We start from the raw sequence: 13,140 nt of genomic DNA on the forward strand, positions 1-13,140 counted from the left end.
CCGCAGCCTCACAGCTCCAGCGACCCGGGTTCAATTCTAGGTACTGCCTGTGTGGAGTTTGCAAGTTCTCCCTGTGTCTGCGTGGGTTTCCTCCGGGTGCTCCGGTTTCCTCCCACATGCCAAAGACTTGCAGGTTGATAGGTAAATTGGCCATTATAAATTGCCCCTAGTATAGGTAGGTGGTAGGGTAATATAGGGACAGGTGGGGATGTGGTAGGAATATGGGATTAATGTAGGATTAGTATAAATGGGTGGTTGATGGTTGGCACAGACTCGGTGGACCGAAGAGCCTGTTTCAGTGTTGTATCTCTAAAAATAAAAAAAAAGCAAGAACTCCCACCAGTAAAAATGAGGGAGTTTGCAGCATCTGCTTGTAGGCCCTTTACTAGCAGCGTTTAAGAATGAACCTTTGAGATGTAGCATTGTGCCCAACATCACTCCTCACCTCACACATGTAGCCTCCGATGAAGCTCCTGCAGATGGCACTATTGTGACACGGGTTGGAGGCACACTGGTCAACCTCATTCTCACAGTAGCTGCCTGTGTAACTCTTGGGACAGACACAGTAATGTGCGCTTCCAGTGACGAAACATGAGCCTCCATGATGGCAAAGCTGAGTTGTAGCCACTCCTTTTGTAAAGAGCAATGAAAACATATTTTAACGTAAAAACAGAAAGTATTTGTTTTCACGTCTGCTCTCCTTTTTAAAAACACAAAATCTACATGATTCTTAGCTGGCGCAAGAGGAAGTTGGGTGCAAGCAGCATGATTCAGGATACAAAGCAGAGCTGCTTTTAACATTAAGGTGCGTTGCTTAATGCTAGCATTCAATGTCAGCATTAAGCAATCCCAGGTCAGGCACAGTATAGCACAATTAAAATGAAGCTCCCTCCATGCTAGAACATCCGTGAAGGATTGGTGTGGTGCTGTTGATAAATGTTTTTGTCATGGTATCCTACAGTTCTTACACTTCTCACCTTCTAAATACAGAGTTACAAAGAATTACATTTCCAATTTGCATGCCAGTCAATTACCTGGCTTCACTTCTCAAGGTTGTTCATGCATCATCCAACCTGCTTGCACTGGATGTCACATCGCAGGAACGTCTTTGCATTTATCTATATTGAAATTAATTTGTCAACTACACACCATTTCTAAATGGGTAAGCTTGTCAGCTGTGTAAGGCGACTAATACTAAATTTCACCCACCAATTTATAACCATTTCAGACACTCTCAACTGTAAATTTATAATCAGCAAACAGTTATAACTGCTTGGTTATGACATAACTAAACTGCTTCTGAAACCGCTGTCATTTAGTTTGTCAATCCAGTCATTATTTGCGTGCTCAATGTTCAAGTGCGGCAAACTATGATTCTAAGGCTTAACAATTGTTAGTTCATGATTTTGTGGCATGATTTCTTCCTCGATAATTGGCAAAAAAGGGTTAATTCATTCACTCAGTATTTTATGTCGATTCTAGTGGGAGGTTGATAATGTAATGCTTACATAATCTGAACGAGTTGTTGCAAGACATGTTGGAGAGCCAGCTTTGGGCATCACTTACACACAGGCATAAACTGGGTAGTAAACCCAGAAGGTTCTGCGACAACGAATTAAGATGAAGGGTTAAGGATTTGTGTGGTGCTGTTGATAAATGTTTTTGTCATGGTATCCTACTGTTCTTACACTTCTCACCTTCTAAATACAGAGTTACAAAGAATTACAATCAGCATTCTTTTCTTTTTCTTATCCATTTCTGCTAATCTCAGAATATTTTTATTGGAACACTACTCCTAATTGACTTCAGGGTTGAGTAGAGAAGACAAAAACCTAAAAAATCATTTAAGAAATAGTTGGATCTGTGGTGGTGATGCGGGGTATAAGTAGGTTCCTTCTGGATAGATGAACTGGGATGGCTGAAGTAGCCTTCTTCAGCTGGGATCTTGTGGAGATGGCAGGGTTCCCAGTGCTCTCATTGCTCCTACCTCTCTGTGCTGCAGCCACTTCGCATGACACGTTGGGGATGTCGCAGTAGCGCCCCGCCCAACCGCTCGCGCAGTCACAGGTAAAGGATGTCCTTGTTGGTCGACACTGGCCGCCGTTCTTGCAGGGGGACTTGCTGCACCAGTCTGTAGTGATCTGAGAGGGGAAGGGAACAGATTGCTATCAAAGTCATGAAGTTTTATTCAGCCGTATCTCTGTTTGAGCCTTTCCTCTCGTCTCTCTGTGGCAGTACACAGCGATGCAGATCTACTCTTGGGCCTCTGCATTCCCCACTTTGTAGCCAACTGGCAAGAGATAGGCAAGAAAGATCAGCCAGGTTCACTTTCACCCAACCTCAAAGGAGAATCCACACTCGTCATCTCCACCCATAGAGTACAGCTGGTGTTCTACAGTTTGCAAAGGTGTCAAGGGATACAGATACACTCAGAACCCAGTTTAATGGGTGCAGTCAGACTGTTGTTAATGGGTACAGTTACACCGTGGTTAATAGGTGAGGTATTGGAGGATACCCATGGAATTGTACTCCAGCACGAAACAGAAAGTGGGAGGAAGGCAAGAGGGATGTAGCAATAAGTATATCCTTACCTGACACCGGTCACCTGTGTACCCATGGGGACAGGTACACCTAAAGGACTCCAGCCCATCGACGCACATCCCTCCATTCAGACAAGGCTGCGAGTCACACTCATCAATGTCATACTGGCAATTGGAACCAGTGAAACCAGAGCGGCAGTGACAGCTGTACAAGTTAATGCCATCTAAACAGGTCCCTCCATTGAAACAGGAGCTAAAAGAAAGAGTAACATCAACATTCACCCTTTGTTTTGAAGCAGTTCTGTCCTGATTCATGTTTTTCCACTGTGGAGGTTCTGCCAGAATGTCTCAGTCACAGCCTCCAGGCTACAGGCACAGTAAACCAACTGCTGGCAGTTATCACATAATCACCAGCAATTCCAGAATAACTCTAACATATATTAAAGTGTACTAATTTGATAAGTAGAACAGTGCAGCATTGTAGATGGTCATCAGTATCATGACTGAGAAAGACACGTTTAATGAACCTGCGCTGCAGTTATGGAGCAATTTCCCAGTTCCATGCGTTTTATATTTATTTAATGTTTCTTGTTGATCTCTCCTGCCAGAAAGAGCATCAGTGGGGGCATCAGGATTAGGTTGGGATGTGATATTTGCATAGCTAATATCAAGAATAAGAAAGAAAGACTTGTATTTCTATAGTACCTTTTACCTCAGGATGTTACAACCAATGGGATACCTTTGAAGTATAGTCACTGTTGCAATGTCAGAAACGTGGCAGCCAATTTGCACACAGCAAGCACCCAAAAACAGCAATGAAGTAAATTACTAGATAATGAGATGTCGGTTGAGGGATAAATATTGGCCCAAGAACTTCCCTTCCCCGCTCTTCTTCAAATAGTACCATGGGATTTACGTCTATCCAAGAAGTCCGACAGGGCCCTCGGTTTAACCTCTCATCTGAAAGACCGCTACTCTGTCAGGGCAGCTCCCATCAGTACCTAAAGAGTCAGCCTGGATTATCAGCTCAAGTCTCTGCAGTGGGTCTTGAACCCACAACCTTGTGACTCAGAATGAGAGTGCTACCAACTGAGCCACTGTGGCCCTGGTAACATTCACTGCTGGGCAATGGGCACACGAGCTAACTGAAGGACTGCCGGCATCTGTGCAAATTCACCCCAACACGAGTTTAGGTTTGCAGGGGATCGGCTAAGGGAAGGGGGGAAAAGGGGAAATAATAACTGGAGCCCATTAACTGGGGGACTAGAGAGTGCACTAAACACAAGTTGTAGGACTTGGAGTTTCCTTTAAGAAATGGAAATCCATTCACATGACCTGATTTTGGAGTGAGTGCTTACTAATCATCTACTGGCTGAAAGGGTCAAGGCAGTGCGGATTATTCACTTAACAGCCACTGTAAGAGACACCCATATCACTTTGCGGCAGGTCCTGGCATGGTGCCAGTGTACAATTATCTAGGAGTTCTGATGAAAGGTCACAGAGCTGAAACATTAACTGTTTCTCTCTCCACAGGTGCTGCCAGACCTGCAGGGTATTTCCAGCACTTAGTTTTTATTTACAATTATCTATTGCTGAACAGGTGGATCTCAAACATTCTCAGTCAGCATGGCTACTAGTGAAGCCAGCAAACAGAGCAGCAGAACTTCCAACCACCGTCAGCCTCTAGCTTTGATCTTTTTCTCGGATAACTATCTCACAGATCACTTCAAGTAAGACCCATTTCTTCAACTGTGTGATTCAATTGTATCATTGAAATTTTTATTTTAATTGTAAATACAAGTGTAGCTACTCCGACACTCGCTTTGCAATGCCCCTATACTGTTCTTAATTTCCTGTGCAGTAAAACCAAACTTCTCAAGAGGACGCTTTCAAATGGCCCACGAGTCAGTGAGGTCCTTCACAGATAAGTCCACTTTACTTTGTGCACAAAGTAAGGGACGCCGATGCTGGAGATTGGAACACATTCTACTTGTAGTCATCCAAAGTCAGGTACATCATGGTTATGCTGTGCCTCCGTGGGACTCACTTTCACTTCTGAGTCAGAAGATGCCTGTGGGTTCAAATCCTACTCCAGAGACTTGAGCACAAACTCTAGGCTGGCACGGTGCTGAGGGAGTGCTGCACTGCATGAGGTACCATCTTTCATCCGAGCTTTGAACCAAATGCCTCCCCCCCTCCCTCATCCCACCTGCCCTCTCGGGTGGAGGTAAAAGAGCCCATGACAACTATTTTGAAGAAAAGCAGGCGTGTTCTTCCCCAGCGCCCTGGCCAATATTTATCCCTCAATCATCATCACTAGATTATCTGGTCATTATCACATTACTATTTGGATCTTGCTGTGCACAAATTGGCTGCTGCGTTTCTCACATTACAATACTTCAATTTACTCCATTGGCTGTTAAACTCTTTGAGACGGCCTGAGGGCTGTGAAAGGCGCAATATAAATGCAAATTCTTCTTTTATAGCTGCAAGTCTATTCTGCCCAATGATAAGGTTCGTCCCAAACCTCAGAAGCAGTCTGATAATTTCCACTTCACCACACCAGCCATCCTCTGGGTGAGGTTGTCAATTTAATACCAACTTGTGGCATATTACGAGCAGTGTGTTGATGCCTAGTAGCTGCTGGGTTGAGACTGCCCAAATGCTCGTGTGGTTCCAGTAAAAACGACAGGCATATCTCACTCACCTCTCAGTGCAGTCTGGAATATTGTTCTCACAGTGCAGTCCATTAAACCCAGCTTTACAGGTACAGGTGTAACTGTTGACATAATCCGTGCACGTGCCCCCATTGTGGCATGGGTTGCTCTGGCACTCGTTGATCTCGTCAGCGCACCGGGTGCCCGTGAAGCCTGGCAGGCAGTTACAAACGAAGGAGTTGATTCCATCCAGGCAGGCACCACCATTCAGACAGGGATCTGGGAAGCAGAAAGCAGTAATTAATGCAGGCGCTTCATAGCAGACTTGGGTTGAAGCAATAAAGAATGAAAGAACTTGAACGTCTACAGCACCTTTAATGGTCTCAGGAGGTCCCAAAACACTTTACAAACAATGGAGTAATTTTGATGCGTTGTAAGATAGGAAATGCAGCAGCCAATTTGCGCACAGCAAGATCCCACAAACAGCCAGATCATCCTTTTTTTTTTACATGATGTTGGTTGAGAGATAAATATTGGTTCAGACATCAGGGAGAACTCCCGTGGTCTTCTTCGAATTGATGCTGTAGGATCTTTCAACATTCACTTAAGAGGGCAGATGGGGCTTTGGGTTAAAGTCTGATTGGGAAGACAGTCAGTGCAGCTCTCACTTAGTGTGGCACTGGAGTGGTAAGCCTAGATATTATGGTCAAGTCTCTGGAATAGGACTTGAACTCACAACAACAACATCCTTCATTTATATGGTGCCTTTAATGTAGAGAAATGTCCAAAGGTGCTCCACATAAGTGTAACCAGACAAAAATCAATACTGAACCAAACACGGAGATACTTGGACAGGTGGCTAAAAGATTGATCAAAGAGATAGGTTATAAGGTGGGTCTTAAAGGAGGATGAAGAGGCAGAGAGATATAGGGAGGTTAATCAAGACCTTGCAGCCTAGATAGACACGTCCACCAATGGTGATGCAAATGAATTTCTGGATGCACAAGAGGTCACAGTTGGAGATTCTTGTAGGGCTGGAGGAGGTTACAGAGATGGGGAGAAGCGAAACCATGAAGAGATTTGAACCCGGGGATGAGAATCTTATCTAGGGATTGAGCTTGATTTCTCTCCTGCATTATGTGGCTCAGCTATAGGCCGTGGAATTCCTTTATTGACTTTATTTATTCATTCATTCATGCGATGCAGGCATCGTTGGCAAGGCCGGAATTATTGCCCATCCCTAATTTCGCTTGCGAAGGTGGTAGTGAGCTGCCTTCTTGAATATAACTGAATGGCTTGCTGGGCCCTTTCAGAGGACAGTTGAGAGTCAACCACATTGCTGGGGCTGGAGTCACATGCAGACCAGACCAGGTAAGGACGGCAGTTTTCCTTCCCTAAAGGACATTGAACTAGACAGGTTTTTATGATAATCTGGTAGTTTCATGGTCACCATTACTGAGACTAGCTTTTTATTCCAGATTTATTTAATTAACTGAATTTAAATTTCTCATGCTGTGGTGGAACTTGAATTCATGCCTGAGATGCAAACATTAAAAACTTTTAGATTGCTGTGACTAGTCCCAAACATCAAAGTCTTATTACTGCAGCTCGAGTAAATACTTACTTGGAGTACAGTCATTGATGTCCGTTTCACAGTCACGCCCTGTGAAGCCCGGTTGACATACACATATGTAGTTTCCCAGTGTGTTGGTGCAAGAGCCTCGATTCCTGCATGGGTTGGTTGCACACTCATCAACATCCACTTGACAGATCCGTCCTGAGGGGGTAAGAGAGAGACACAGAAAGCGATAAGAAACACCGATCATTCCCCATTCATCAGTGAGTGTTCACAGTTTACTGGAACGCCACGCTAAGTTAACAATCCTGTACCATGCGGGATTTCACTGCCCTGTTACCTTGCCATCCCTCCGCACAGGTGCACACAAAATCCTTGTAGTCGGGAGTGTGGTCGCAAACGCCTCCATTCTTACATGTGTTGGGGGAACATGGAACCAGCACGTTCTCACAGTTTGGTCCTGCGGGCACAAAGAGCAGAAATTTTCACACGTGGATTATTGAGATACACAACAGCCGCGTTAATAGGACTCGCTCCTTAAAACTGCCTCAGTTCTACTGAGGAAGGCACTCTGGGACTAGGGTGTGCCCAGAAGCCAATTCTCTTATACATGAATTTTAAGATAATTGACAAAAAGAACCAGGGCCGAGATGAGCAGTTTTTATTTTTATGCAGCGAATTGTTGTGCCTGAAAGGGTGGTGGAAGTAGATTCAATCGTATCTTTTAAAAAGGAACTTAATAAATACTTGAAGGAGAAAAAAATGCAGTGCCAAGGGAGAGAGCAGGAGGTGCGAGACTAACTGGATAGCTCTTTCAAAGAACCGGCACAATGGGCCGAATAGCCTCCTTTTGTGCTGGGATACTAAGAATCCATTGAAAATTTACATTTTCTTCATTCATTGTGGACAAGGCAAGACCAAAACAATAATCAATGCTTTTCAAAATGACAAATAAACTGATTTGCCAGCAATTGAGCAGACTGTTGCTTCAGTTTCCAGTCTCTGCTGAGTTTGCCGATCTCAGCCAGGCATCAGTAAGGGTATTATAACTAGTCCCAGCTTCTCTGGGCAAGGAAGATGGGGAAAAGTCAACCAGAGTTCCTCTTGTTGATCACTATCCAATGGACAGTACCTGTGTGTGAATATTAGAAGACAGAATATTACTGAAGACCTGTGCTCCAGAACTTGCCGCACCCTTAGCCAAGCTGTTCCAGTATAGCAACAACACTGGCATCTACCCGGCAATGTGGAAAATTGCTCAGGTATGTCCTGTACTCAAAAAGCAGGACAAGTCCAACCCGGCCAATTACCGCCCCATAGTCTACTCTCAATCATCAGCAAAGTGATGGAAGGTGTCATCAACAGTGCCATCAAGCAGCACTTGCTTAACAATAACCTGCTCAGTGATACCCAGTTTGGGTTCCGACAGGGCCACTCAGCACCTGACCTCATTACAGCCTTGGTTCAAACATGGACTAAAGAGCTGAACTCAAGAGGGGAGGTGACAGTGACTGCCCTTGAATCAAGGCAGCATTTGACCGAGTATGGGTAAGCAAACTGAACAAACTAAGATGAAATGAACTAAATGCAAAAAAAAAAATTGTAAAAAATGTGAAAAAGAATGTAAAAAAAAAAGGAAGAAAAAAATAACTAAAAATGAAAGTAAAATGGGGGGCCGTCATGCTCTGAAATTATTGAACTCAATGTTCAGTGTTTTTATTATCTCTAGATTACTAGTCCAGTGACATTACCACTACACCACCATGAGACTGGGAATTCTGCAGCGAGTAACTCACCTTCTGACTCCCCAAAGCCTGTCCACCATCTACAAGGCACAAATCAGGAATGTGGTGGAATACTCTCCCATGAATGAATTAAAAAAATAAAAACATCGGACTCCCAGTGGTAGAACAGCCTCTCCATATGCATCAACAATGGCCACTTGGGTAGCCAGCACATAACCTCTCCCACTTCTCACCTCAGGGGGCATGGTGGTGTAGTGGTAATGTCACTGGACTAGTAATCTAGAGATAATAAATACACTGAACATTGAGTTCAATAATTTCAGAGCATGACAGCCCCCCATTTTACTTTCATTTTTAGTTATTTTTTCTTCCTTTTTTTTTTACATTCTTTTTCACATTTTTTACAATTTTTTTTTTTTTGCATTTAGTTCATTTCATCTTAGTTTGTTCAGTTTGCTTACCCACTGTTTTTTTTCAGGTTTGCACTTGCTGCTGTTCAATATTCAGTGTATTAACACCTAATCTGTACTAATGCTTTGTCTTTCAACACACCATTAACATATTGTCTGCCTTTGCTCCGTGACCTTTTGGTCAGCTATGTGGCCTGGTCCAATCTAGACCTCCTTTGTTATCTCTTGCCCCACCCCCACCTCACTTGCTTATAACCTGTGACTTTTCTAATATTTGTCAGTTCCGATGAAGGGTCACTGACCCGAAACGTTAACTCTGCTTCTCTTTCCACAGATGCTGCCAGACCTGCTGAGTGGTTCCAGCATTTCTTGTTTTTATTTCAGATTTCCAGCATCCGCAGTATTTTGCTTTTATTATAGTAATCTAGAGAACCAGGCTAATGCGCTGGGATATGGGTTCGAATCCCACCACAGCAGATGGCGAAATTTGAATTTAATTAATAAATCTGGAATTAAAAGCTAGTCTAATGATGACCATGAAATCACCGTCGATTGTTGTAAAAACCCATCTGGTTCACGAATGTCCTTTTAAGGAAGGAAAACTGCTGTCCTTACCTGGTATGGCCGACATGTGACTCCAGACCCACAGCAATGTGGTTAACTCTCAAAATGTCCTCCCTAGTGCCTAGCTACTCAGTTCAAGGGCAATTAGGGATGGCCAGTGATGACCACATCCCACAAATGGATAAAAAAAAACTAAGGGTCATGAAGGGATGCTGGTTGGCTGCTATTAACCTTTCCTTGCACCTGAATGTCAATAGGGGAGGGGAAGGCCAGGCAAATCCACATACCATCAGGTCCATGACTCCATTCTCCAACGCCTTGGTATAACTGATGCATTGTGCAATCTGGGACCACACCCCTCCATCCCCTGAGCTATTCCTCTATTTAAGGGGCCCAGCTTACAGTTATGATTTGGTTTGATCCCAGTGCTTTCGCTTGTTTTCACCGTAAAGGACAGTTTCGGTAGAGAAGCCCACCATCTTTTTATGATCCAAAACTTAACCATGTGAATAACCGTGGTAAGGAACACATGCGGGCAACACATTGCGGGCAACAACCCTCCCTCTTATTGTTCACGAACAGTACATGGGATTCCACCATGTCCAACATCACCTCCGAAGCAGACAACACGAGCCACAATGGACACCTTTCGTGAGCTTCAAAACTATGTGACAGGTTTATTTACAGAAGCAAACAGTGACAGCTGCAGTTGCTGACCACAACATTTCGCCTGAAGCACTGTAGTGGCAGGAAATTACATCAGCAGAGTTCCCCTCCTCTTGGCCTGGAAGTGCTGTCATCTGAGGTCCCAGAAACGGTCTCAGATTCACTCTAAATAGTAAATCGGAAAGGCAAGATTCTAAATTGCCCGATAAGACACTGAAATCTGCAGAGATTCCTAGGGATTCATCAAAATAAACCAGCATGAACACAAGTCTCCTCATCTTACAGTAATTGACCTTTTCAGAAAGAAATAAGCTATCTTGTTCCTCGGCTAGGTTTAAAGGCCGATTCAACCCCACGCTCTGTTGCAAGACAAACCAAACTCAGCACAAAGTTGGCAAGTTCTGTCACATTTACAGCCAGAATGCTGCTTTGATCTCAAAGCCATTTACTTGCACATAACTCTCAAACTGTTCATGCTATTTACAAAGCAATCTAACAAATGGGCGACTCATATTAATAATTAATGGGGAGCATTCCAGCGGTATGACTTGAAGCAAAACATTAACGTGCAAGAACACTTCACCCCCGACTGCGTTCTAGCCCTATCTCAGATGCGTGGCTGCATGGAGCAACTGGACCTTGCAAAATGACCCTTCGTGTCTCTGAGCTGCTTATTAATGAGGATATTTAAAAGTGCTATTAAAAGCAAAAGCAGAAACCAGGTTCAGAACTTGGGTTTTGTTGCAGTTACTACTGAAACGATCAGGTGCTCGAGAGGTTGGACTCTTACCTATATAAGGCAGCTCACACTGGCAGGTGTACCTGGCAATCCCATCCACACAGATTGCTTTGTTTAAGCAAGGATTTGATGCACAGTCATTGATGTTGACTTGGCAGTGCTGGCCTGTGTAAAGAAATAAAATTGCATCCTTCAATCAGTCCGCAGCTTGTGAAACATGCAAGCAACTCAGTAAAGGATGGGTAATATCCAGGGCTGGGGGTATTTGGCTAAGGAAGGTGGTGCAAAGTGCACGCACAAACACATATATAATTTATTCAAAAGAAACAGAGGGACGATATGAATTGTTTTATGCAGCAAGTAGTAACGACCTGGAATGCACTGCCTGAAATGGCCGTGGAAGCAGATTCAATGGTAACTTTTAAAAATGAATCAATTTTACACTTGAGAAGGAGAAATTTTCAGGGCTATAGAGAAAGAGCAGGGGAGTGGGACTATATTGGATAGCTCTTTCAAAGAACCAGCAGAGGTGCAATGGGCTGAATGGCATTCTCCTGTGCTGTCGGATTTGATTTATATTTCAGCTGACAGGAGCCTAAAATATCTATTGAAACCATCAGGATCCCTGATCTTTGCCGCCTCATTTGCCAAGTTATATTGGTGCAGGGGGAAGCCTACGTATAATTTTGCCAATCTTGAACATACCTCGAAAGCCTTCTTTGCATTTACAAAGGTAGCCATTCACCAGATCAGAACAGCTCCCTCCGTTCTGGCAGGGGTTGGAGTCACACTCATCCTTGTCGATATCACAGTTCATTCCTGTCCATCCTGCTTCACAGTCGCACTTGTACCTACATTTAAATTGTTAGAATGTGAATTTTAAAGCAGTCAAAGAATGAAAAATCAGAAGGCAAGAAAGAAAAACAGTTGGTTTCCAATTCAAGAACCCAAAAGGGGTGGGATGGAGAGGGAGCAAAGAGAGCGCGAGAGGGAGGGGGAGTGGGAAAGAGAGCGCGAGAGGAGGAGGGGGAGTGGGAAAGAGAGCGCGAGAGGGAGGGGGAGTGGGAAAGAGAGCGCGAGAGGGAGGGGGAGTGGGAAAGAGAGCGCGAGAGGGAGGGGGAGTGGGAAAGAGAGCGCGAGAGGGAGGGGGGAGTGGGAAAGAGAGCGCGAGAGGGAGGGGGAGTGGAGAAAGAAGCGCGAGAGGGAGGGGGAGTGGGAAAGAGAGAGCGCGAGAGGGAGGGGGGAGTGGGAAAGAGAGCGCGAGAGGGAGGGGGAGTGGGAAAGAGAGCGCGAGAGGGAGGGGGGAGTGGGAAAGAGAGCGCGGAGAGGGAGGGGGAGTGGGAAAGAGAGCGCGAGAGGGAGGGGGGAGTGGGAAAGAGAGCGCGAGAGGGAGGGGGAGTGGGAAAGAGAGCGCGAGAGGGAGGGGGAGTGGGAAAGAGAGCGCGAGAGGGAGGGGGAGTGGGAAAGAGAGCGCGAGAGAGGGAGGGGGAGTGGGAAAGAGAGCGCGAGAGGGAGGGGAGTGGGAAAGAGAGCGCGAGAGGGAGGGGGAGTGGGAAAGAGAGCAGCGAGAGGGAGGGGGAGTGGGAAAGAGAGCGCGAGAGGGAGGGGGAGTGGGAAAGAGAGCGCGAGAGGGAGGGGGAGTGGGAAAGAGAGCGCGAGAGAGGAGGGGGAGTGGGAAAGAGAGCGCGAGAGGGAGGGGGAGTGGGAAAGAGAGCGCGAGAGGGAGGGGGAGTGAGGAAAGAGAGCGCGAGAGGGAGGGGGAGTGGGAAAGAGAGCGCGAGAGGGGAGGGGGAGTGGGAAAGAGAGCGCGAGAGAGGGGAGGGGAGTGGGAAAAGAGCGCGAGAGGGAGGGGAGTGGGAAAGAGAGCGAGAGGGAGGGGGAGTGGGAAAGAGAGCGCGAGAGGGGAGGGGGAGTGGGAAAGAGAGCGCGAGAGGGAGGGGGAGTGGGAAAGAGAGCGCGAGAGGGAGGGGGAGTGGGAAAGAGAGCGCAGAGAGGGAGGGGGAGTGGAAAGAGAGCGCGAGAGGGAGGGGGAGTGGGAAGAGAAGAGAGCGCGAGAGGGAGGGGGAGTGGGAAAGAGAGCGCAGAGAGGGAGGGGGAGTGGGAAAGAAGCGCGAGAGGGAGGGGGAGTGGGAAAGATCGAGCGCGGAGAGTGGGAGGAGAGGAGCTGAGGGAAAGAGAGCGCTGAGGAGTGGAAGAGAGGAGGGAGTGGGAAAGAGAGCTCGAGAGGAGGGAGGGAGAGTTGA

At 45.9% G+C, this 13,140-nt stretch overlaps 1 protein-coding gene across 2 annotated transcripts in view; it reads right to left on the reverse strand.

Annotated features, from left to right (window-relative positions):
- Window positions 1-13,140, reverse strand: part of notch3 (notch receptor 3) — a 360,298-nt gene that overhangs the window by 32,425 nt on the left and 314,733 nt on the right. For both annotated transcript variants that reach the window (XM_068021188.1, XM_068021187.1), the window contains 8 exons: window positions 11,603-11,748; window positions 10,949-11,062; window positions 7,114-7,233; window positions 6,822-6,974; window positions 5,248-5,476; window positions 2,592-2,793; window positions 1,988-2,141; window positions 446-630 (listed from right to left, as the gene is read on the reverse strand). In XM_068021188.1, coding sequence (XP_067877289.1) covers window positions 446-630; window positions 1,988-2,141; window positions 2,592-2,793; window positions 5,248-5,476; window positions 6,822-6,974; window positions 7,114-7,233; window positions 10,949-11,062; window positions 11,603-11,748 — 1,303 coding nt within the window. The remainder of the gene's footprint in view (window positions 1-445; window positions 631-1,987; window positions 2,142-2,591; window positions 2,794-5,247; window positions 5,477-6,821; window positions 6,975-7,113; window positions 7,234-10,948; window positions 11,063-11,602; window positions 11,749-13,140) is intronic.

This window comes from Heterodontus francisci, chromosome 43 (genome assembly GCF_036365525.1).
Source record: "Heterodontus francisci isolate sHetFra1 chromosome 43, sHetFra1.hap1, whole genome shotgun sequence".
Lineage (NCBI taxonomy): Eukaryota > Metazoa > Chordata > Chondrichthyes > Heterodontiformes > Heterodontidae > Heterodontus > Heterodontus francisci.